Source organism: Leptonychotes weddellii, chromosome 10 (assembly GCF_054177405.1).
Source record: "Leptonychotes weddellii isolate Sample4059 chromosome 10, ASM5417740v2, whole genome shotgun sequence".
In the NCBI taxonomy this organism is placed as follows: domain Eukaryota; kingdom Metazoa; phylum Chordata; class Mammalia; order Carnivora; family Phocidae; genus Leptonychotes; species Leptonychotes weddellii.
This window is the reverse complement of record NC_138378.1, coordinates 96,636,992-96,661,714: the sequence shown is the minus strand read 5'-3', so window position 1 is coordinate 96,661,714 and position 24,723 is coordinate 96,636,992. Positions and strand designations below refer to the sequence as shown.

The following is a 24,723-nucleotide window of genomic DNA, read 5'->3' as shown; positions in this document are numbered from 1 at the left end:
GTCTCTGGAGCAGGCAGAGTGAAGAGGAAAGTTCGTATGGAAGTACTTGGACAAGTCGACGCGGAGGGCACTATCCTAGTGCTCCTCAAGTTCCCCCAGGAGCCCCCCACTGCCCACTCACACACTCCACCTGCGGCTCTTGCCTCTGCCCTGGATGAAATCTGAGTAGGTCCCTTAATATTTCAGGCCACACTAAGAATTTTTAAAAAGACCTTGCCCACATTACACCCCCAAACAATCAGTTTGGTCATTAATATGGATGTAACACTTAAGTAATGCTTAAACACTGAACAGTGGCATTCACAGTTTCAAGTTTCACCCTGCCCCTGGGCCTAACTGCTGCTGTGTGGAGGGGAGCAGGACTGGATTCTCTCTTTCTCTGCTCTGTGCCTCTACCCCTCCTCCCCTTGGCTGCTAACAACAGTATCTTCATGTCCAGAGTTGAAGTGGGTACAGAGAGGAAAGGTAAGGGGACTGAAGGGCCTTGTAAGCAGATACTGACGTAAGCTGGCCCCCCGGGCTCCCTGGGCTCAGCAGGCACGTACAGGGGTTTCTTGTTCACTTGGGGCACTGCTCCCCATTTGTTGGGAACCCCAGGTGCTGTTACATATGGATCTGCTCTGGCTGGGGGTTTACGGGGTTCCTTGCTCAGCCTCTGAACACCCGGCACTCCCTCTCTCCTGTGCCTCCTGCTGTGGCCTCCTCAGCCCTCCGTGCACCTGGCTTGGGCAGGACCTAAAGTGACCCCAGGCTGACGCTGACACAGAGGCTGCTTTGCCACAAGCTCTTCCCTCTCCTGTAGATGTCTGAATCATGAGCCAGACACCAGGCCGCTGTGCCCCCAAGCCCTAGAGACACAACCACTCAGTCATCTAAATGGGGCTACTGGACATCCAAGCTGGACTTCCAAAGATAGTGACCAAGAGCCGGGATGCCTGGCTGCCTGCCTCCCTCCAGACCATACCACAGTTGGCGGAGCCAAGAGGGAAGCTGGAGACTGGACAGAAGGAATTGCTTTAGAGAAAGTTATTGGCGTTTTCCCTCCTCCTCTCCGTCCCCAGATGCAGGAGGGGAGCAGGGGGACAGACAGTCGTAAGACGACTGTCAAGGAGACCACTTGGGAACACGGAAGTAGATCTCACGTAGTCTCAGGGGAAGTTAAGACAGAAGGTTTTAACATCTCATTACACAGTCAATTACAATACACTCCAATGTTTATTTAGATGGGTGTGTTATGCCTGGTTAAACTTAAAAATATGCCTGGTGCATCACTTTACCCTAAATAACATTTGTGTGAGAGAGAAAGCTCTATGTGAGTTCATGCCCAGATAGGACTCAAAAAAATCTCCTGACCTTATAGTCAAGACAACTGTATCACACAATGTCTGTATTTTTGAGCGTGCATCTTGAACTATTGTCAACAGAGTATTTCAAAAAGCCTCGGATATATGTGTCAAGGTGAAAAGGAAGGTGAACCCATCCTGGAGAGTGGTAGAATGGAGTAGTGAATGGGGTTAAATGCGAGGCCTGGGATGGAATTCTGGTGCTGCTCTGCGTCCATTGTCCTTGGACAGCTCACTAGATTCTCTAAACCTCGATTTCCTACTCTGAAAAATAGGCATAATTGTACTTAGCTGGTAGGAGCATCGTGATAATGAAACAAGATGGCCATGTGTAGTGGGGAGCATATGGTAAGCACTCAACGAATGAAACTGTTGTCATTGGAGTGGACTCTAAGCTTCTAAAACTTCCCATGAAGAACAAAGAGACCAATCCCATCTCATGTAACAGGCCACTGGACAGCAGGGCCAAAACTGTCAGGAGGGACGTGAAGGAGGGTTGGAAGGCTCCAGCAGAGCTGAGAATGGTCTGGAGAGGGCCTCTGGAGCCTGATGCCGCACGGCTCCCTTCGGAGCTCCCTGGGTCTCCTGCTTCAAAACAACTCCTTCTGCTGGTTCTCCCCAACTGCCGGGACTTAATCCTCCATCCCCTCAATTGCTCAGCCACAGTGACTGCCCCCCTCCACACCCTCCCTTCCCCCGCCACCCCACCCCAAGCCTGTGGTTGCTGGGATTCAAGAATGTGCTTTGACCCACAGCCCTGCACTTGCCTCTCCGCTGCATGGGGACAGCTAGGACCCTGTCATCTGCGATGAAACCACTCGTTACCAAGAGGCCGACGGGAAGATGCTGTGGACCTTACAGACACACCCTCATCTTCCTTCCCACCTCAGCTGGAAGGCTATATGAGACCCAAGAATGTTTTTTCTGTGCCTCAGAATTGAAGGCAGACCAAAAAGCACAGAGTGTTCGGGCCAGTCGAGGCTCTGGGGATCGCAGCTGGACTGATCCAAACACAGAGCTCCAAATTCACAGTGGATGGCCCCTTGGCAACCACAAACCTCAAAGCCCAAGGGAGAAAACCCAGTGGGAGGAGGCAGGACTACTCCACAGTGTCAAACACATTAGGTAAAGAAGCTTCTGATGAGAGAAGCTCCTCTTCCAAAGCTCCATGAGAATCTTTTAAACACACACCGTTTCCAGAGTAACTGAGAGGAGTGGTCATGGTCCACCTCGTCTTTTACTAAGGTCCTCAGCCCTTCCCCCGATTGACTGCCCTTCTATTATGGAGGATAAATAACTCTTGGAAGCAGTTCTTTAGAGCTCATTTGGGGGCATGCCTGCAAACTAGTATTTTTTTCCTACTGGCAATATAGGATCTAAACTACCACTTCAGAGACGTAATTACTGTTTGCAGCCTCACTAGAAATCACTATTGGTCGAAGGCTTTGTGGATGTGGTAAGCATTACCATATGTCAGGTTCTTAACGAGATACAAAATAATGGTCTGAAACATGCACACCAAAAAAGGCTGTCCCTTTTTGGTGTTCTGACATGTAGAACCATGCCACATGGATCAACGAGCCTGACGGCATAGACATAACTCAGTCATGGAACACAGGGATGACCTCTCTAACCCACCCACTGCCCACGAGTAAACATCGCTGCTTTAGGATTTGACTTGATGGTACATGGTGATCAAAAGTGGTCCTGGAGAAAGTGATCCTGCGTTGTTCATATCTTAGTTATAAAAAAAAAAATCACCTTTATTGATGGAAAATTCCTAGGTTGGAAAATCAGTAAGCATGACATTCTCAGAAATACACTGGGGGAAAAAAATTCTCACACATCAGAGTTTCTCAGCCCTGACACTATGCCCATGTCATGCTGGATAATTAGTTCTTTGTTGTGGGGGCTGTCCTGTGCCCTGCAGGATGTTTTGCAGCGTCCCTGGCCTCTACCCATTAGAGGTAGAGGCCCCACCCGGATCATGACAACCAAAAATGTCTTCAAACATTGCCACGTCTTCAGGGGAGGGGGCAAAATCACTCTTGGTTGTGAACCATGGTCATCAACATACCGGGAACTCCACAGTGACATTCTGACAGCATAGTTTCAAGGTCACCCACTTCCATGCTTGCCTCCCAGAGCATTCCAGATGTGCAGGCTGTGTTCCTCATTCTCTGGGGCTGTCCTCACAGCTTACGGGATTCTCTGTCACACTTCTTCCCAGAGCCCTGCTCCCGAGTTGGATACAACCTCTCAGACCCCAGCTTGGTGCTACCAATGATAGGTGGGCACAGGAGCCCTTTTCATTTTAACTGTTTTCATTTTCCTACTAATCATGTCAGGGAAACAGATAACTAAAACAACAGAGATGAAAAGGGTTTGAACCAAAGCTTCAGGAAATAGAAACCAACTCCAACTGGCTGGAGTAAAAGGGCCCAGAAACATCTATGTCATGCGCAGGAGACTAGGTCCAGCTGGACCTCCTTCAGACTGGAAATGGGACGTGGGAAGTGGCCAGAAACCAAAGCGTCTTCTCGCCCTGCTTCTCCCAGAGCCACAGGCTTTCTCTTCTCCTCTCTTTCTGCCTTCACCTTCTCCGTCTCATTCAGGACCCCACATGGCCTTCAGGTTGGCTCCCATAGTTTTCAAGGCTTTCAGGATCCTGATTCCAAAATCACAAGGGAGCTCTTGATTGGCCTATGTTATCTTTTCTTGCCAGACCAGCCGAGACACACAATTTCCGCTAGTGTTATTTCTGCATCTGACTGTAATATTTGAGACATTTATTTCAGGTGTCTTTAGAGATTAAAATCCTAGATGTCACCAGACATTTAAACATGCAAAATACGACACAGATGAGGAGTGGAGTTTTAATTTTATAATAATAGTATATAATAAATCACAGAATTATTTGGAATTTACAATAATAGTTATGTGAGGGGTTTGATATAGTAAAAAGAGCATGAGACTAAAATAGAGATCTGGCCTTCGACAAGTCACTTCACTGCCTGGAATGATAGGGAGAATAATGTCCATTCTACCTCCTCAAGAGGTTCTTAGGTGATTCAGATGAGAGAATTGTTGAGAAAGCATCTTACAGACTCCGGCATTATTAGTCTTCTCCAGTTAAAAAGACAGGTGCTGTGAGTTAGGAAGCAGTCAGGAATACTTTTTTCCCTGCAAGGCCAACTGAAAAGGAAATACATTATCTCACACATCAGGTGGTCCAGAGGTGGGCCCAGCCTCCGGGCACAAGACAGGCAGAGCTCCAGCTCCATTTCTCTGTGATTCACTTGGCTGCCTTCCACCTTTTAGTGTTGACTCGTTCCTCACACTGACTTGTCTCATGGTCACAAGATGGCTGCCAGCAGACCAACAAGGGAGGCAACCTCTCTCCCTGAAAAACATAGGACTAAGTCTTTCCATTCTGTGCGTCTGATACCACTCAGGACACAGCCCACCCTTGAACTAGGCGCCATCATGTGGAGAGTGATGCCGTGCTGATGGGCTCAAGCTGAGGTTCTGAGGCAATCCCCAGCAAGGGGGAGAATATATATAAACAATCTTTAGCTGAGACTTGGAATCAGGATCCACACCAGGAGCTGGGGATGGATCAGCTTCCTCTGAGTCATCTGTGTGGATTTATTCCTCTTATCAAATTGGGGCTGTGTCAGGAAAGAGGAAGTGGGGAAGCCGCTGCCCTGCTTAGGCAGCCAACAGCGTCCAGTCCACACAGCCTGATGGAGAGCACATATTCAAGTAGCCTGGTACATTCTTTGGAGCCAACATGGAGAAAAGGCAAAACCTCCCCTGCCTCCCTTGCCTATTTGGCTTGCACATTTCTCTTGGCATTTCTTTAAGACAAAAGAAGGCTCAGTCGGTTAAGCGTCTGAGTCTTGACGGTGGCTTGGGTCATGATCTCAGGGTCATGAGATCAAGCCCTGCATTGTGTCCTGCTGGGCATGGAGCCTGCTTAAGATTCTCTCTCTTCCCTCTGCCCCTTCCACCCGCTCTAAAATAAATAAATAAATAAATCTTTAACCAAAAAGATAAAAGAAGGGAGGAATTGGAAAGAGAAGGAAAATAAGGAAAGAAAGAAAAACCACCATGCTTTCTGGCTCACTTCTGTGCTCCCTCCCTCCTTCCCTCTCTCTCTGTCTCTCTCCCTCTCCTTCACAAAATCCTGGGGGATTGTAACAGTGTCTGCTGGTGTCATGGCAACAGGAAATGCAGTGTTTCAGGCCCAGCCCAGAGGAATATGATCTGTGTGAAGGTTTATATGCAGATCAAGGCCACCTCCACATTGTAAAGGCCCCTCCTAGGACCAGTCTTCCTTTTTCCGACCTCACTAGATCAACCCACATCCATTGACAAGCGGCTGAGGCTTTACATCAGGCAGAGATGGAGAAAGAAAGGCTGCAGATGTGGCCTCTCCCCATTCAGAGATGTCGGTCCTCAGGGGATTTTTGGCATTTTGGAAACAAAGCACAAGCCTCTCATAACTATTAAATGTTTCCAGATGGACACTGGCTCTTTCTGCCTTGTGGACAAAGCGTATTGTTAGGTACTCCCCCTTGTAGCGTCATAGATCAGACACACACCAGCATTGCATAAATCTTACACGCCCGCTAGGGCAGATTTTCTGCAAGTGAGGGGCTCAAGTAAACCTCTAGGGGGCTTATTAAAAATGATGAATGCAAAAATAATTTTTTAAGTCTTCCATGTCTCCCTATTGCCTAAAGGATCAACTGCACATTCTTCAGGCGTGACATTCAAGGCCAATATGGCCCCTTCTTTCCTCTCAACAGTCTGAATCCTCTCCTGGCCTCTCGAAGCAGCTCCCAGTTCCTGAATCTACTCAGTCCCTTGGGTCCTGTCCTTCCCTCACCACTCACTGTGTTCCAACCTGCCAGTTCAACTAATTCAAGCTCCTTCCGATCCCCACACCCCAGGCCTATTTGACCATCCACCCCTTCTGCCATTACTGTTTGCTCTTCAGCAGAGATTCTCAACTCTGGCTGCACAGGGGAGCCACCTGGGGAGCTTTAAAACAGTATCAATACCAACTCAGACCAATTACATCAGAACAGTTGAGGGAAGTGCACTTGCTTATTCTGAAACAGCCATTGCAGGTGGTGAAATGCAAAGGCAAGGCTCTGGGCTCGGGATGCCTGATTTGAAGTCCAGTTCTCTTCTTCCCAGCCATGTGACCTTGGGCAAAGTACCCACCCTCTGCATGCCTCCACATTTCCGCCTCTAAAATTAAGGCAGGAAGTAGCCTCCACCTCATCAGGTTGTTGAAAAGATCATCAAATGAATTAATATATCACTGACATCATGTCATGTGCTCCATCAGTGTTAGTTATGAGGAAGGTGCATCAGACTCCCTCTAGAAGACTCTAGGCAACTTGGTGAGCGGACCTGCATCTTGCTCCTCTCTGCCTAGCACAGAGCACACACACAACTTTTTTTGAATGATTAAATGGATACATGAAAGAAGATGCATTTTGAATTTAGGAGGTCAGAGAGATTTACAAGGAAGAGGTGGCCCATGAGCTGAACCTCGGATAGGCTTGTGAGAGGCAGATGAGGAGTGGAAGGTATTCCAGAAAGGGCAATAGTTAGAGCACGGGACAAGACATGGAAGTGCTGCATGTAGACAAAGACCCTCCTCGGACCCCAGGTATGCAAATTGCTGCAGTGTGATGGTTTGAAATATAGTGGGGCCGTTTCAGGAAGAGTCTGTAATGCCTCACTGAGGAATTCTGGCTTTATTCTGTAAACAATGAGTGGACTGTGAAGAAGGAGTCTGAGAGGGTGAATGGACAATCCGACCCATGCTTTAGGAAGCCAATCCTCCCCAGCTGGAGGGAAGGGTGACCTGGGGCCTGGAGAGCAGAGAGCAAGGAGTAGGCTAGGAGATTATTGCAGCTTCTCATTTGATATCAACATTATCTATGCTAAATTTTCAAAAAAAGTTATTCTATTAATTCTGACTTATTAACATATATGCACAGAGTAAGGATTAAAATAGAACAAAACCGTCAAACTCACTTCTGTCTCTGATCACCATTTACCCAGTTTTCTTTCTCTAAAGTAATCACTGCACTGTTATTAAAATAAAAAAAAATTATAGGAGAGTACTGTGGACAATTGTATGCCAACAAATTGGATAATCTAGCTGAAGTGGACAAATTCTAGAAACACAAAGCCTACCAAGACTGTGAAGAAATAGAAACTCTGAATAGACCCATAACTAGTAAGGAGATTGAATCAGTAATCAAAAATCTCCTGACAACAAAAAGCCCTGGGTCTGATGGCTTCTCTTGTGAATTCCACCAAACATTTAAAGAAGAACTAACACCAAACCTTCTCAAACATTTCCCCCAAAATGCAGATAAGGGATTACTCCTTAAGTCATCCTATGAGGGCAGCATTACCCAGATACCAGGTCAGACAAAGGCACTACAAGAAAACTATAGTGTCCCCTATCAATACAATATCCCTTATAAATATTGATGTAAAAATCTTCTGCAAAATACTAGCAAATCGAATTCAGCAGCATATTAAAATAATTATACAACATGACCAAATGGGATTTATTCCTGGAGTGCAAGAATGTTTGAACATACACAAAAATTGATTAATATAATACATCATGTTAATAGAATAAATGGGGAAAAACAAACACATGATCATCTCAACTGATACAGAAAAAACATTTGGCAAAATGTAACGCCCTTCCATGATAAAAACACTCAACAAACTAAGAATAGAAGGAAACTACCTGAACATAATAAAAACCATATATGAAATCTCATAGCAAACCTCATGCTCAAAGGTGAAAGACTGAAAGCTTCTCCTCTAAGATCAGGAACAAGGCAAGGATGCCCACCTGTTTTCTCCACTTTTATTCAACATAGCCCTGGAAGCTCTAGCCAGAGGAATTAGGCAAGAGAGATAAATAAAAGATATCCAAAATGGAAGGAAGAAGTAAAATTATCTCTGTTTGCAGATGATATGACCTTATCTGTAGAAAATCCTAAAAATTCCACAACAAAATTGTTAGAATGGAAAAAAAAAAAGTTGTTAGAATAAACAAATGAATTCAGTCAAGTAGTAGGATACAAAATCAACACACAAAAATCAGTTGCATCTTTATACATGAACAACAAACAATCTAAAAAGGAATTTAAGACAACAATTCCATTTACAATTGCATCAAAAAGAATAAAATACTTAGTAATTAATTTAACCAAGGAGGTTAAAGACTTGTACAATGAAAACTACAGAACATTGCTGAAAGAAACTAAAGAAGGCATAAATAAATAGAAACGTATTCCATATTCATGAATCAGAAGACTTAATATTGTTAAGATCTTAATACTATCAAAAGCAATCTACAGATTCAATACAGTACCTATCAAAATCCCAATAATGTTTTTTGCTGAAATTGAAAAACCCATCCAAAAATTTATATGGAACCTCAAGGGACATCAATTAGCCAAAACAGTCTTGAAAAAGAAGAGGCGAACTGGAGGATGCACAATTGCTGATCTAGAAAACTTACTACAAAGCTATAGTAATCAAAATAGTGTGGGACTGGCATAGAGGTAGACATATATACCAATGGAATAGAATGGAGAGCCAGAAATTAACCCTTACGTTATGGTCAAATGATTTTTGACATGGGTGCCAAGACCATTCAATAGGGAAAAGATAGTCTCTTCAACAAATGGTGCTGGGAGAAGAGGATATCCACATGCAAAAGAACAAAATTGGACCCTTACCTAACACCATAAACAAGTACTAACTCAAATGGATCAAAGATCTAAATGTAAGACCTAAAACTATAAAACTCTTAGGAGAAAACAGAGGACAAAAGCTGCAAATCATTGGAGGTGGCAACGATTTCTTAGATATGACACCCAAAGGCATAGACAACAAAAGAAAAATGACAAATTAGTCTTTCTGAAATCTAAAAATCTTGTGCATCCAAAATACTGTAAACAAAGTACAAAAAATGGGAGAAAATATTTGCAAATCATATGTGATAAGAGATTAATATCCAGAAAGCATAGGTAACTCCTAAAATTCAACAACAAGAAAACAACCTAATTCAAAACTAGGCAAGGGACTGGAATGAACATTTTTCCAAAGATTGACAAGTGGCCAACCAGCACTCAAAAATATGTTCAACATCACTATTAATGAGGGCAATGCAAATCAAAACTGCAATGAGATGCCACTCCACCCCCGTTAGAATGACAACTATCAAAAGAGGCAGAAAACAGGAAGTTCTGGTAAGACTCTGCTGACCCTGGAAGCCTTGCGCACTGTTAGAGGGAATGCAAAATGGCGCAGCCCCATTCTGAAAACGGTACGGTGTTTCCTCAAAAAACTAAAAATAAAACAACCATATGATCCAGAGATTTCCCTTTGAGGTATAATAATCACAAAAGAATTGAAAGCAGGGTCTCAAAGAGAGATTTGTACATCCATGTTCATAGCGGCATTTTTCACAATAACTAAAATGTAGACGCAAACCAAGAGTTCATTAGCGGATGAACAGATAAGTAAACTCTGGCTTATACATGAAATGCAATATTACTCAGCCTTAAAAAGAAAGAAATTCTGACATATGCTACAACATGGATGAGCCCTGAAAACATTATACTATTTGACATGGGCCAGTCACAAAAAGCCAAAAGGTGTATGATTCCACTTAAATGAAGTACTTAGAGGTAGAATGCAGCCTGGTGGTGCATTTGGGAGTTGGGGGAAATGGGAGTTTGGGAGATGGGGGAAATGAGGAGTTTTTATTTAACGTGCGTGGAATTTCAGTTTTACAAGACAAAAAGTATTCTGGAAATGGATAGTGCTGATGATGGCACATTATGAGTGTATTTAATCCTGTTGAACTGTACTCTTAAAAAATGGTTTAGATAGTACATTTTACATTTGTGTATTTTATCCCAATAAAAAAATGGGAGGAAAAAAACCCTGAAGAACCATATAAATATAAGGTGATGTTATTATTTATTACCAACTTGCTCTTTTCTAACTCCGGGCAACAAGAGATTGAATTAAATTGGCTGGCTACTCTACTACATTGGTATGGATTTTTATCTCACCATCAAGCTTCATTTGCCTCATCAGAACTTCATATTCAGGACTCTATATTACAGTTCACAGCAGAATCCATAAATTCACAGATCAGGAACACATGCTTTTGGAAACTCCAGTTGTTTCTCTTTGAACCCCGGTGAGCACGTGGAGTTGTTGGGCTCCAGCATTCCTGTGCATAGATTTGTGGCGCAGACAGTCTGCAGGAACTGCTTAATGGTGTTGGTGGCCATCCTCATCCCAACCTCAGCAACGGTTAAGAGAGGGTTTGAATTTTTTTTACACACATTTCAAAAGGCACCTTTATGTTTTAAGCATTATGAGTAACTAGACCAAACAAGGAGAGAAATTGAAGTGGTGAGAAAGAGGTCTGAAAACATTCTGATTCTAAGAGATCAGAGTGATTCTGGTCTCGTTCCATCACGAGCGAGTCACCATTTGGGTGAAAACTCCTCCAAGGTTAGAGTGTTCCCTGGAATCCTGTTTGTTTTTATCCACCCATCCCAGTGTGGAAAGATCAGATCCCTCATGTCTCCTAAAGTTGTAAGACAGATGTGCAAGCATTTCTCTCTGCAATCCATTTTCCCTCTGCTTGTTGACGATCGATAATGCTTATTGAGAGATAAATCACATGCCATAAATTGGAAGTGTGCAATTCACTAGTTTTTAGTGTATTCATAAGATTATCTTTGTTTTGTTTCTTCTTTTTATTTCCTAGGGAAAGGAGAGAGCCTTTGCTACTCACTCATTGATTCAATGTGTATTTATTGAGCACATAAAATATCAAGTACAAATCCCTGCCCTCATGGAGCTTGCATTCTAGTGGAGAACACAAACAATAAATAAGTAAACTATAAAGTATGTCAGTGGCAATAGTAACATAAAAAAAATAGTAGAAAAAATAGGGTGTACCAGTTGGTGGTAGGTGGGAGATGGATTATAAAATTAAGCTAGGTGATAAGGAGATGTCTCAAGAGAAGATAACATTGAAGCAAAGACTTGAAAGAAATCAGGGAATAAATCATGTTCTCATCTGCAGAAAGGGCATCCAGGTAAAGGAAACAGTAAGTGCAGAGACCATGAGATGTGTGTTCTAGAAACAGCCAGGAGGCCAGTGTGCCCAGACCTTAATAAGTGAGGGAGAAATGAGGTCAGGGGGCCACATAGGGTCATAAGCCACTTGTCAAGACTTTGGCTTTGATTCTGAGTAAGGTGGGAAGCACTTTAGAGTTTTGATCTGAGGAATGCTGTGAACTGATGTACTTTGAACCGGGTCATGCTGGCTGTTGTGTGGATCGTGGAGTCAGAGGGAGAGGGAGATGCCTTGTTAGGAGGCTGGTTGTATAACTGTGTGTAAGCCTGAAAACACGTAAGTTGTTCTGGAGCTTCTCAAAATAGTAAAAGACAAACAAAATATTACTTGTTATCACCCTATTTCTAAAACATAACCCAGCTACTTAAGCATCAAATTGCAAATAGATTGTACACATGATTTTATTTCTATTTTGAAACTAAAAACTGTTACCTGCCTATTATGTAACCAGTAGTCAATTACCTTTATTAGCAAATTTAACACATTGCAATTGTTGCTGGAAATTAACAAAATCATCAGTTCTGTTTGAGGTTACTCTTGCTGCCTAATTTAATTGTTTGTAATAAAATCTTTCATATACTAAACAGTTTTATTTAAGTTAATTGTATCAGGTACTTGTATTACTACCTTGACCATAATTTGATCATTGCTTTTTATTAATAAAATCTGCACAGTCCTGAATCTAAATATTGGATATAAGCTTGCACTGGACCTAGCTAGTACCAGATTGTGTATTCAATTCTCTACTTTGGTGGCTTCAAAATCAGCCATGGAAGATTTACACACAGAAATCAACAAATGCTACAAGTTGGGGCTTTTTTTTCCCCCCGAGAGCAGATTTAGCAGCATACCATGGGGCATAGTGGCATGCAGGGTGTGAATGCCAGATTTAGGCCACACAGCGGTGGCACTAGGCAAAGAGGATGTAACAGGAGCCATCCACCCCAGAGGGTGGGGGTGCGTTATCATTGGCATTGCTTGGAATTGCTAGCTTATAAAGAAAATGAAAAGCATACCAACCTTAAGCTTTACATTCTCTAGACAAGGTTCTTCCTTATTGCCCGTGCCCAGGGCAGATCCTTCCCACTACTCCTGCCCCCAATCTGGTCCTACTGACTGCCTGGTCACCACGGGTGTGACCAGAAACTTATGTTAGCCTTAGTTTCCTGAAGGGATCATAAAATCTACCACACTGGCTTATTGTAAAGATTCAAGACTATATAGAGTACATAGTATATGCTCTATGTAATGGGTAACGGTAGTATGACCAAACCTTTTAGGGTTTCCTCACAGCCTCAAGAGAAGGAGGAAACCCCGTATAGATCAACAGCATCTTCATATCCACTCTGCTTCCCAACCTCTGAGCTCCTGTCAGTGCTGTTCCTCCCGCTTGGGGCCACTTCTCCCTATTTCTGTGTGTCCAAACTGTTTGTCTTTCAAAATGACCCAATTGCTATCACCTCTAGGAGACTTTCTCTTTTTCCCATGGCTGACATAATCTCTCCTTCCTCTAAAATTTCCTGGCTTCTTGGGGAATCTCTGGCACTATCCCAGACCTACTGGGATTAGAATCTGCATTTTAACAAGATCCCCAGGTGACTCCTATGCATGTAAGATTTAGGAAGTCTTGCTCTAAACCACTGGTCCTCAAACTTGTCAGCACATTGGAATTACCTACGGAGCTTTTAAAAAACTTAACGCCTAGACCCCACCTTAAGAGATTCTGATTCAACTGGTCTGAGGTGCAGCTTGGGCATCAGGGTCTTTTAAAACTCCCAGATGATACTAATATGCATCAAAGTTTGAGAACCTCTGGTCTATAAACTCCCCTTATACTCCCTTATGGAGCCTGCACACTTTCTAATGTTAAGGTTATTTGTGTCTATGTATGTTTACCCACTTCTAGTAAACTGTAGATCTTTTAAGAGCAAGAACTATTTCTTTGCTCAATTTTTATCACCTCCTCCCTAACAATACCTAGCCATATAATGGGAGTTCAATAAATATTTGTTGCATGAATGGTGAATGCATCATTTATTTGTAATCTAAAAATATTCTCTCAATACCATAAGTGTAGCTTTTGTCCTAATTTGAAGACTGGTTGAACCTATTCCCGAAATTATGGAGTCATTTCTTTTTCAGTTCTAAGGAAAGACCAAATCTCTGAAGAATGGGGGCTGGTGGCTACAGTGGGATTTCTACCTGAGGATGGACTCTCTGGGTATCAGTGAGGCTGGCCACTGCCATCTCTGTGGGCTCCTTGGAGAAAGCTGCAGCTTGGAATCCGGAGACCCCAGGGAGCAATGCAAAATGAAGGGGCCCCTCCCCATACTCTAAGCGTCCAACTCAGAACTCTTGGCTGAAATGTGATGGTGTTATTGTTTCTTCCTCTCTAGGGTGCCATTTTGATGTTTATGGGAATTGTTGTCCTCACTATGAAGGCATCTGTTATTGAAATGTTCCTTGGTAAGTACTTCTATATGTGTATCTGGATACGCTTTTAACATTTTCCTAAGGTCCAAAGAATCTTGCCAAGAAAAGGTTTAAACCAAGACAGAGCATATAAACAGTACAGTGTATCTTTTTATGATAAACATTTTAGAGAGATGTTTAAGTGAGAATGTTAAGTGTAAATCAAATTCAGGATGTACATGTGTATATATTTTTGTATAAAGCAAAATTACGTATCACATGTGTGTACATATTACACACATATCTTGCCTTCTTCAGCAACTAGCAAATGTTTCAGATGGAGCATATTTACAGATTCTGAAGTTAGAAATCTTGTTTCTTATTCCTCAAAAACAAAAAATTCTTATCGCTGACATGGCCTTATATGTACCATTGGTGACTCATGATTTAGAGATGAAAACCACGTCCATGATCAGCGGAGAACACAATTTCGGGTAGGCTCTCGAAGAGCAGCACCTCAACCGGAAGAGAGAAAAGGATTGATGGGTTTAGCATTAAGCCCAAGGGTAATCTTCTATTAATCTTGACCCCACTGTGCCCTGGCCGTGCCGGATGGAGCGACCCTGTGGATCCCTGTGATACTATCACCAGGGAAGGGTGCAAAGACCTTTTGGGCGGTCTATTTGTTTGCTAGGGCGCCACAACAAAATACTACAAACTGGGTGGCTTGAAACAGCACAGTTATATTCGCTCACAGTCCGAAAAGCTAGAAGTCCAAAACCAAAGTGTCTGCAGAGTTGGTTTCTTCAGAGGGCAGTGATGGAGACTCTGCTCCATGCCTCTCTCCCAGCTTCTGGACGTTTGCCGGCCATCTTTGGCACATCTTGGCATCACCCCAATCTCTGCCTGCATCTTCACATGGTGTTCTTCCTCGGTGGGGTTGGGTATCTGTGTGTGTCCAAATTTCCCCTTCTTGTAACACTAGTCGTAGTGGATTAGGGGCCCAACCTACTGTAGTACGACCTCATCAGAACTTAAATAATTACATCTATTTCAAAATGAGGTCACATTCGGTTTTGGGGGCTGGGACTTCAACATATGAATTTAGAAGGGACAAAATTCAACCCATAATATAGTCAGAATGTTCCAGGTCTGTGTGGAGGGGGTCTACACAGCAGAGTTGGGGAACGAAAGAGAAAGAGGTGACACTGGGAAGGCAAGAGGGCGCTCACACAGTGGAAGGAGACTAGACAGGGAGTCGGAGGGACCATATGGGTTCTGGTCCAGACTGCCCACCAACCTGCTAATGAATAGTCACCTTGGAGCTCAGGCTCCTTCATTCCCACCTTGTCCTTTGAGAGGCTACCACCTCTCACACTCCCCCATTGGTTAGTGCGTTTCTTACATAGGGCAGGAGGGGAGTCAGAAATAGGAAGGGTTTAGCTCCTATAAAACACACAAAGCAAGCAAACCCTGAGGCCCATTTCATACTCTGCGTGTCCCCCATATCACAGAACCAAGAATGGAGACTTGACTGTCCTTCCTTGTCCCCGGCCTCTCACAGCCTGCCTTTCTGCAGAACTCTCTCCCCTCAGGGCTGCTCATTCAGAAGGCGAGAAATCAAAGCAGGCAAAGGAGACTCCTGTCACACAATCCCCTCTCTGTGTCCTCACATGTCTACCTCCCCAGCATCTCTCTTACTCATCTGCTTGTCTCCATCCCATGGCCATTCCCCTGTCACTCTCCTCAGTACTGGGACAGCCTCCCTGACCCAAATCCTGACCCCTCTAACTCCTTCTCCTCCACACCCCAATTAATCTCTCTAAAGACCACGTCTGACCACCACTCTTGATTTAAACTCCTCCGTTTTCCCCTTTGTCTTTGGGATGGAGTCCACATCTCTAAAAGTGCCTTGCTTGCTGGGGAGGCCTTCCTGATATAGCCCTTGCTGTCTTCTGGTCTCCTCACTCCCCACAGAGCCCTCTCTGGTTTCCAAGGACCTGAAAAATACTGACCTTGTTAGTCCCCCGGGGCTCACATCATTTCTCCCCTCTAGGCCTTTGACCATGCTGGGTCCCTTGCCTGGAATGTTCTTCCTCTCGCTCCCACACCCCCACAAGCCCTACTGGTTCTCAGGAAGCTTCCCTCCGCCCCCCATTTGATCAAGCCATCTTCCTAAGGGCTTCCATGGTGCCCTGTATTGATTCTCATCATAGCTGCATGGTGTTCACCTTGCCACTAGGCTGGCTCCCCCAAAGCTGTGAACTCATTGAGGGCAGGAGCTGTGTCCTGCCCATTGCTGCATTTTCAGTGCTAAGCACATCTCATAGGTACTCAAGAAATATTGTGAAATAAATTATTCTCAGGGATGCTAGATTTGTAAGGTATCAGAGTCTAACTCTGCACCTAATTCCTATGTGTGGGTTTTTGCTCCGCACCAAGCGATTCCTCAACACCAGCTGGGTGTCCTACAATTCAACTCAATTCTGACACTGTCTACCTGGAAACAGCATCAAATTCCACTGGCTAAAGGCTCAGTCCCACAAGACTGCCACACACACCCCCCACTTCAGATGCCAACAGAAAGTCCAGGTTGTCACTGTGCTTCTGACTGACTGGCCAGAAATCAGAGGTTCCCATGATCCCCTCTCTGGGTTTGATGACTTTGCTAGAGTGCCTCACAGAACTCAGGAAACCAGTTTACTCACGACTATAGATTGCCAGTGTATGACAAAGAATATTCAAGAATACAAACCAACTGCCAGATGAAGAGATATATGGGGTGAGGTCCCAAACAAAGGAGCTTCTGTCCCTCTGCAGTTTGGGATCCAGCAGAGTAGCATATAGAAGCATTCTGATTCATCAACATGGAAGCTCTTTGAACCCTATCCTTTTGGGTTTTTTATGGAAGCTTCAGTACATGGGCATGCTTGATTAACTCATTGGCCTTTGGTGATTGATTCAACCTCCAGCCCCTCTCCCCTGCCCAGAAATCAGAGAGTGGGACCAAAACCCTCTATTTGAGGTTGGTTCCCCTGGCAACCAGCTCTCTCATCTTTAGGGATTCCCCAAAGTTATCTCATTAACATAAACTCAATTGTGATTGAAAGGGGCTTGTTATGAATAGCAAGACATCTATTTCACCTTTATGGATCTGATTTCAGGAATGGAGGACAAGAAACAAAATATTATAACAAAAGATGCCCCTATTGCTCTTATCATTCAGGAAATTTCAAGAGTTTGGGGAGCTATGACCTAGAAACTTAGCCAAAAGACCAAAATATGTATTTACTATGAATCAAATATCACACAGTACTGTCCAATGATCCCCCCAAAACCCTCTAAATTAATGTCAATTAAGTGTTTAATATATATCAGAGCTAGCATGTTTGTTTTAGACATCCTTGAATTTAAGAAACAGCAGAGTTTTATGCTGTCTTTGGAGCACCATGTGTAATCAACAGCTGCGCTTACGGGAAGCAAGTGGAATGAATAAACAGGCTAAGACAGGAGCCAGCAAACTTGCAGTCTGGTTCCAGCTTCTTCCCCTGAAGAACTGCAGCTTTAATCAAGGTGGTAACCTTGACCTTTGTGTCCTTTTTATAAAATAAAAGGATAACCTCCAAAGCTCCTCCCAGCTTTAGTATTCTGTGATTTGAAGCATAATTTTATGATTTATACGATTGTAGAGAATGAGTTGTCCTGTCTTTGCTATGAAGCTCTGATTTATATGATACTAGATGTTTCATTGAGTACATAATACCAAATTAAAGCATGGGGGGAATTTGAACTGCTTTAAAATGATCAGCTTTGTAATTCAGTTTTCAGGAAGGCACTGTGGACACTTAAAGAGAACCAGAGCTGGAGAGTGTTTAAAGTGGTAAAAACAGATTTTAATCAGGAACTACTGCAATAGAGGGGATCTCACTATAGAACTGGGCACAATTCCAAATACAACAAGGAACACGGAGATTTGTATCCGAGCAGCAGGTTGCAGGGGTCAGTGGATGGAAATGACTGAGAGAAGACATCAAGGGTGGGGGATTCTTGCTAAAGGCAGACCACGGTGATCAGATATCAAGGGTAGGGATTCTCTCTAAACAGGATTCTTGCTAAAACCGGGTGATGCAAGACCAACAAGGAGGAAGACTGAAGCCCAAGGTCAAAGGCCAGTTGGGAAGAGGGCTTGGAGGAGCCCCATTAAAGTTTGGTCAAGGAGAGAGTCTTCGTCAACACCACTAGAGTTGGTATCTTGAGGGGCCCTGGAGTTTATGGGCTACACAGAGGCATTTCTATAAAAGTTGTAGACACATAATAAATTTTCAGTAAGTACTTCTTGATTCAGTCATTGATTAGATGTCCTGGCACTTCATGTCTTTCTTGAAAGTAAGTGAATTCTGATTAAAATTCATTACTGGCCGGAAGACTGGGATACGAGTGCCCATTAACCATACTGATGATTTCGGTATGCACTTTTCATTGTCATAAGTCTATGGGATTTCAATATGACCCAATTAAAAAACAATTTATCTTGTCTTCTTTAATTGTAAAAGAAACATATTCTCTATAAAATATGAGATTTATATATGGAATATACTATAAAATGGGAAAAATACACAAATATAAAATAGAAATGACAATGCCATCATTATTACCATTTGGTATGTTTGTTCTACTTATTTCTCTCTGCATATATTCTGATTTTGTCAGAATCATCCTTCAGGTTAGAGCTGAGCATTTGCCAGTTCATCTAGTATTCTTTAACACATCATTTGTAATAAATGCTCAGAATACCCCTACTGTTGGGACATTTCCAACATTTCATTATTTCCAGATTGCCATTATAAATAATGCTACAGTGAACATTTTTTACAGAAATTTTTGGCATATCTCTAATTATAACTTGGGATATATTCCTAGGGGTATAATTTCTAGGACAAAGAATGTAACTATTTTTAAAGCTATTGAAATATATTACCAAATAGCTTTCCAGAATGACTCCACCTGCTTAGCTTCACCAGCAGTGTACCTAAGTGCCCTAATCTCAAACCCATGCCAGGATTAAGTATAATCTTGTGTTCAGTATTTACTGACATGATATGGGAAACTATCCCGTTGTTTGGCTTTAGCTTGCGTTTTTTACCATTAATGAGACTGAACATTGTTTTAAGCTAATTCATTTGCATTTCTCTATCTATAAGCTATATGGACGATAATTTATTTCAATTGAATTTTAAAACAATTATGCCTCAGCCACCTGAACTGTACGGATGGCTACTCTAGAGAGGAAGAGAGTGAGAAGTGGGAGGAAATCTTTTATTTGAAAAAGTAATTTCAACATTCAGTTTGTGTTGAAATTTCAAGCACCGCTGTCAAAGGGTGAGAACTTCAGTCAATGTTATTCAAAACTAGAACACCGAATTTTTAACAGCTGAGAAGTATTGCTGCAAATTTCATAAACCATGATTGCCTTGGAACTTTGGACTCTAGACTTAATTTCCTCAAGGCTTCTAGACACTAATGGCCTAGTAGCCTGATAACTAGCAACTCCCGCAGAAGGGAATGGCTTTCAGACCTGTGGTCCACTTTGTACTTGGAAGTGAGTATCAGTCATCCATCCCCGTGCTCTGCCTGGCTTCCTAAGAAAAGCGACACAAGACTGATTTTTCCCTTTCCCGAATTCAACACTCAGTTCATACCTCAGCGTAGCAAGAGAAGCCTTACAGATGAGAAATGAAGACTCCGGGGCACAAGCACATTTTCAGCCTATTGACCAGCCCTCCCCTTGAGGAGTGGTTTCTGGGGAGTTTTAATGAACAAGCGTCTAAGCCTAGGAAAGGGCCTCTGTGTACCACTGAAAATAATGACTTTATTAACCACTGCGGTAAAACTGAGCCCAGCTATGCGTGTTTGCAGCCTGCAGGGTCGTGGGTAAGCAAATGCGAGTGATGGGGTGGTCTTACTGAAATATTTATAGTCCTAATGATATGGAGACTTATAAACCACTTGCCACAGGCAGAGGCCCAGAAGGACAGTATTTGATTTTCCAGAAGAATTGATACCCAAGTTTATGACTATTTCAATTACCCTTTCTAGTTAACTTGCTTAATTTTCTTCTACATATTTATTTAGTATTTGTTCTTTAAAATATTCTAGGATTCGTTGTTTTTGTGTATAAAACGAAGACGTGTCTTCACACAGAGTTAAATGACACAGAGACTACTATAAAAATTAGACCTCCAGGACACACACCCACCCAAACCCCAGAAGTAAATAACACCTAAAAAATGTCTGCCTTCATTCCGCTTGGCTCGACTTGTGGTTCCTACTCAGTTCTCTTTCATGTGTCTGTTCTTGCAAGACATGGTATGTCAGCTGTCCAGCCTCAGCTCATGCTACTGGTCAAAACTGGGGGCAATTCACGAGCTGCACAATTGGTGCAGACTAGCTAGATAATCACAAGATAAATAACAATTTTCTTAACAAACCCTGGTGGCATTTTCCTTCAAAGTTATTTGCCAATCAAGAATTCCTAATTCCGGGACGCCTGGGTGGCTCAGATGGTTGGGCGTCTGCCTTTGGCTCAGGTCATGATCCCGGGGTCCAGGGATCGAGCCCCACATCGGGCTCCGTGCTCAGCGGGGAGCCTGCTTCTCCCTCTCCCTCTGCCTGCCTGTCTGCCTACTTGTGATCTCTCTCTCTCTGTCAAATAAATAAATAAAATCTTAAAAAAAAAAAAGAATTCCTAATTCCATTTATGCCTAAATTGAATATCTGTGTTGTGATAAACACACACACACACACACACACACACACACACACCACGAAGTAGAATGCCTATTTTGATTACTCTATCGCTCCATGTTTACCTCTGGAGTCCCAACCCTACCCAGAAAGTGAGTTTCTCAAAAAAGTGGCTAAAATAGAGGCAAGTTAAGCAGTGGGTGAGGTAGAAGGATGCTTGGAGAGGAAGGAAAAATAGAGAATTGGCTAGCCTTTTGAAAGGAAAACATTGCTTTTCCATCTACAGGTAGAATTAGCGTCGGGACAGAGACGTGAGCATTTTCAGACGTTACTACTAAAAAAGTGCTATGAGAAATATTCACAATACATATCGAAACTCTAAGTGGGCATATATTCCAGACAAGAAATCTTATTTGGAAATTTATTTAAAGGAAATAAGGGTGCCTGGGCGGCTCAGTCGCTTGGGCGTCTGCCTGGGGCTCAGGTCGTGATCTCAGGGTCCTGGGATCGAGCCCCAGGTCGGCCTCCCTGCTCAGTGGGGAGCCTGCTTCTCCCCCTCCTCCCTGCTTGTACTCTCTCTCGCTATCTCTGTCGCTATCTCTCTCTCAAATAAGTAAATAAAAATCTTTTTTTTTTTTAAATAAAGGAAATAACAAAGGATCGGGACAAAGAGGAAGCTATTTATATTAAGTCAGAAGTTGACTAAATTATGGTACATCCATACATTGCAATCCTTTCAGGCACTCAAAATTACTGCGAGAGGAACATTTAATGACAAGACAAAATGTTTGTATATATCCTTAAGTAGAAATAAGTTAAAAAACATTGTAAACAGTGTGAGCATGACCAAATAGAAAAAATGAAAATATTATATCTTTTGTGTTCATCTATGTTTTCTGTACTGTTCCTAGTGTTTTTTACATTCTTCTGTGAGGAACATGTACTATTCTGGTAATAAGAAAAAACTGGTCAGTGTTATTTTTTAAAAACACAAGGCTCAAGCTGGTAGTGCGACTTTGAACTAAAAAGGATAAAGAGTTCCCCGTTCTTCCTCTGTTGTTATACTTCCTCAAGAGAGCAGTCTCCAAAAGCTGCTCTGTTCCCGTTTCTGAGGAGGAAGGTCAGCTACGTGCAGTTGACCTTGACGGGGTACAGAAGCTGGTGCTGCTCCAGCGGACCACCAGGGGACACTCTGGTCTCCCTTCAGACCCTGTGACCAGTCCCCCTCTTCTCCCCGGCCCACTTTCCCCTCCTCTTCCTTTCCCAGACAGCCCTCCCCTGGGGCTTTTCCATAGCCCCTCCCTTCTACCTTCCTTCTCTCCCTCACACGCACACATACGCATGCGCATGCGGCTCTCGGACCAGTTGAAAATTAGCCATTTGGAACCCCAGTGTGGAGAAGAGGAAAGAGCCCAAGAAGCGCTTGGGGCTCACCCTACTTCCATCGTTTATTTCTCGCACCAAGCAAATGAGTGTACTTCTCGGGTCCCCCATTTCCTCCTTTGGAGACTAGAGAGGGCAGACTTGGTGTAGTGAAATACAAAGCAGCAGAACAGAGGACAGGTGCCCAGGAGGTGTTTTTGGAAGGCCTCCTTCAGCAGGGACCAAGATAAGTACACAAACTATTCATCTTATTTCCTCAACCTTCATTTAAGGGAACATTAGTTCCACCTATGAGACTATTTTAACATGTGATGGAAGCAACAATAAGGGTCAGAAGAGAGAAAGTGTTTGGGTAAAATGATATTGATTAGATTTTCTTTCATTTCCTCCATGTAGTTTTGCTGGCGACTGGAATACACTCAAATAAAGACATGACTCAAATAAAGAAGATCAAAAGGCCCAAGCTCGGTAAGGAAAACTGCAATTCCTCATTAGCCTAAGGCTTGTGCCTTCCATATAGAGGGCTGTTGTACTTGTTTCAGATAATTTGGAAGGTTTGGGGACTTTTTGTCTTACTTCAATTGCTTTGCATTCAGACGGATTAGTTAATGATTATTATTTATCACCTACTTCATTCCAAAAAGCATTTGAGATAGGAGTGCTGATTTTAGGTGAAAGATATGTGGTTCCATTATATTGGAACATTTCAAAATGCACGTACAAAGACCAGGCAACACTGGGTCTCTATGGCTAAGCTGGAGTAGGTATTTTCTTGCCATTGAAAATGTCAATTCCCCATACGAGAAAATTTAGTCTCGCTAATACAAATCTGCCCTCCTTCCAGCATGCTCTGGGATCAGAAGGTAAATCTCACAGCAAAGCCCAGAAGGTTTCACACCTAATCAGTGGATAGAGGAAAAATAAATTTCATTTTTGGATGGTATATCAGTTAAGATTAGATGACAGGAAATCTAGAATAACAACTGCTTAAATAAGACTGAAGTTTCTTCCTCTCTCCTGTAAACATAGTCAGTCTGGGCTTTTATGGAAGCCTCAGAATCTTCAAGGACCCAGACTCCTTCTACCTTGTCATTCTGCTTTCCTCAACACGGCTCTCAACTCATTGTCCAAAATGTGTGCCCCAGCTCCATCCATCATGTCCATGTTCCATTCGGTAGGAAGGGATGAAGAAGGATGTATACCCATCGCTTTAGAGATAAGTCCAGGAAATCAAATATACCACTTCTCCTTAAATACCACTAGCCAGCATTAAGGGAGAATGGGAAATTGATTTCAAGCATCCACATGCCTAAGCTACAAGTAAAGGGTTGTATTACAGGAAAGAAGGAAGAAGATATTGGAAAATCACTAGCAGGACAGGACATAGAAGGAAATGCTCACATTCAAATGCTGTAAACACACTGAGATATCTGGACCTAAATTTGTAGACTTGATGGAGGCTTAGTTAAGGCATATTTATAAAGGACCATAAAAGAACATCAGCAACATTAATAATCCAAAATAAAAGAAAGATATTTGCTTCACACACCATTCTTTTTTCCTCCTGTTCCTTTAAACCCTCCATGTGGGATTTCCTGTTGAAATGAGACCAAAAGGGCAGCCAGCCACAGCCTCCAAGCCTAAAATACTAAAAAGGAGTCCATTGCTTATTTATTCCTGTCAGTACCGAGAGCCAAGAGAATCAGCCCAGGGGCAGATGTGTGTTCAAAACAATGATTGGGTTAATATGGAGACAAATGCACACCCAAGTATGAATTCCTTTGGGCTGTTTCCAATATCTTCATTAACTCATATACAAAAATCATGAAAGGTTCCATGATTACCATGACAACGGTTTTCAGTGACTATGAAAGGCTGTGCTAAATGACCCAAGGGCAAACCTCTTTGAGAGATCTCAAATGGATTGAGTTTCTGATATGCTAAATGCTAACCTTATACTCAAAATCTCCCTGGTGATGCAGCACATTTGAATCAATAAATGCATGAGGCCTTTTCTCTAATTAGAAACCTTGGCACAATCATTAAATAAGGGGGTGGGGGGGAGATACAATGAAGGTAATAGGATATTCCCAAACCATGGCAGTATCTGATTCTTTACCTCAGGAGTATTAACAACTGACAGTCTATAGCTTGAAGCCAAAGCAATTTTCATTTTTTCTTTTTAGTGTTGTCAATCTGCCACTGGGGTAGGTGACTGATGGCAAGGAGGCACACCATTCATTCATTTTACGAGTATTTACTGGGTGCCCACCAAGTACCAGGCACTATGCTAGACTCCCAGATACAACAGCGATTGAGACTCAGCCTTTGCCCTCGCAGAGCTCAAAATGTAGGGAGAAAGAAACACAAGTCACCAGGCAGCTAAAGGTACTCCAGGAACATGGAGAAGAAGCTGTATATCTGGGAGGGCTTCCTGGAGGAAACGACACACCTACACTGATATGTGAAGACCAAATAGGTATAGACCAGGCAAAGATGAGGAGGAAAGAATGTTACAAGCAGAGAGAAAACAGCATGCTCAAGGCCTGGAGAGTGGAAGGAGCTAAAAAGTAGTCCAATATGACTGAAATCTAGAGTAGGAAGTGAATGTGTTGA

At 42.9% G+C, this 24,723-nt stretch overlaps 1 protein-coding gene across 2 annotated transcripts in view; it reads left to right on the top strand.

Annotated features, from left to right (window-relative positions):
- VIT (vitrin) overlaps positions 1-24,723 on the top strand; it is a 100,400-nt gene that overhangs the window by 6,940 nt on the left and 68,737 nt on the right. For both annotated transcript variants that reach the window (XM_081796916.1, XM_081796917.1), the window contains exons 2-3: positions 13,965-14,034; positions 22,504-22,575. In XM_081796916.1, coding sequence (XP_081653042.1) covers positions 13,977-14,034; positions 22,504-22,575 — 130 coding nt within the window. In that variant the 5' untranslated portion in view covers positions 13,965-13,976. The remainder of the gene's footprint in view (positions 1-13,964; positions 14,035-22,503; positions 22,576-24,723) is intronic.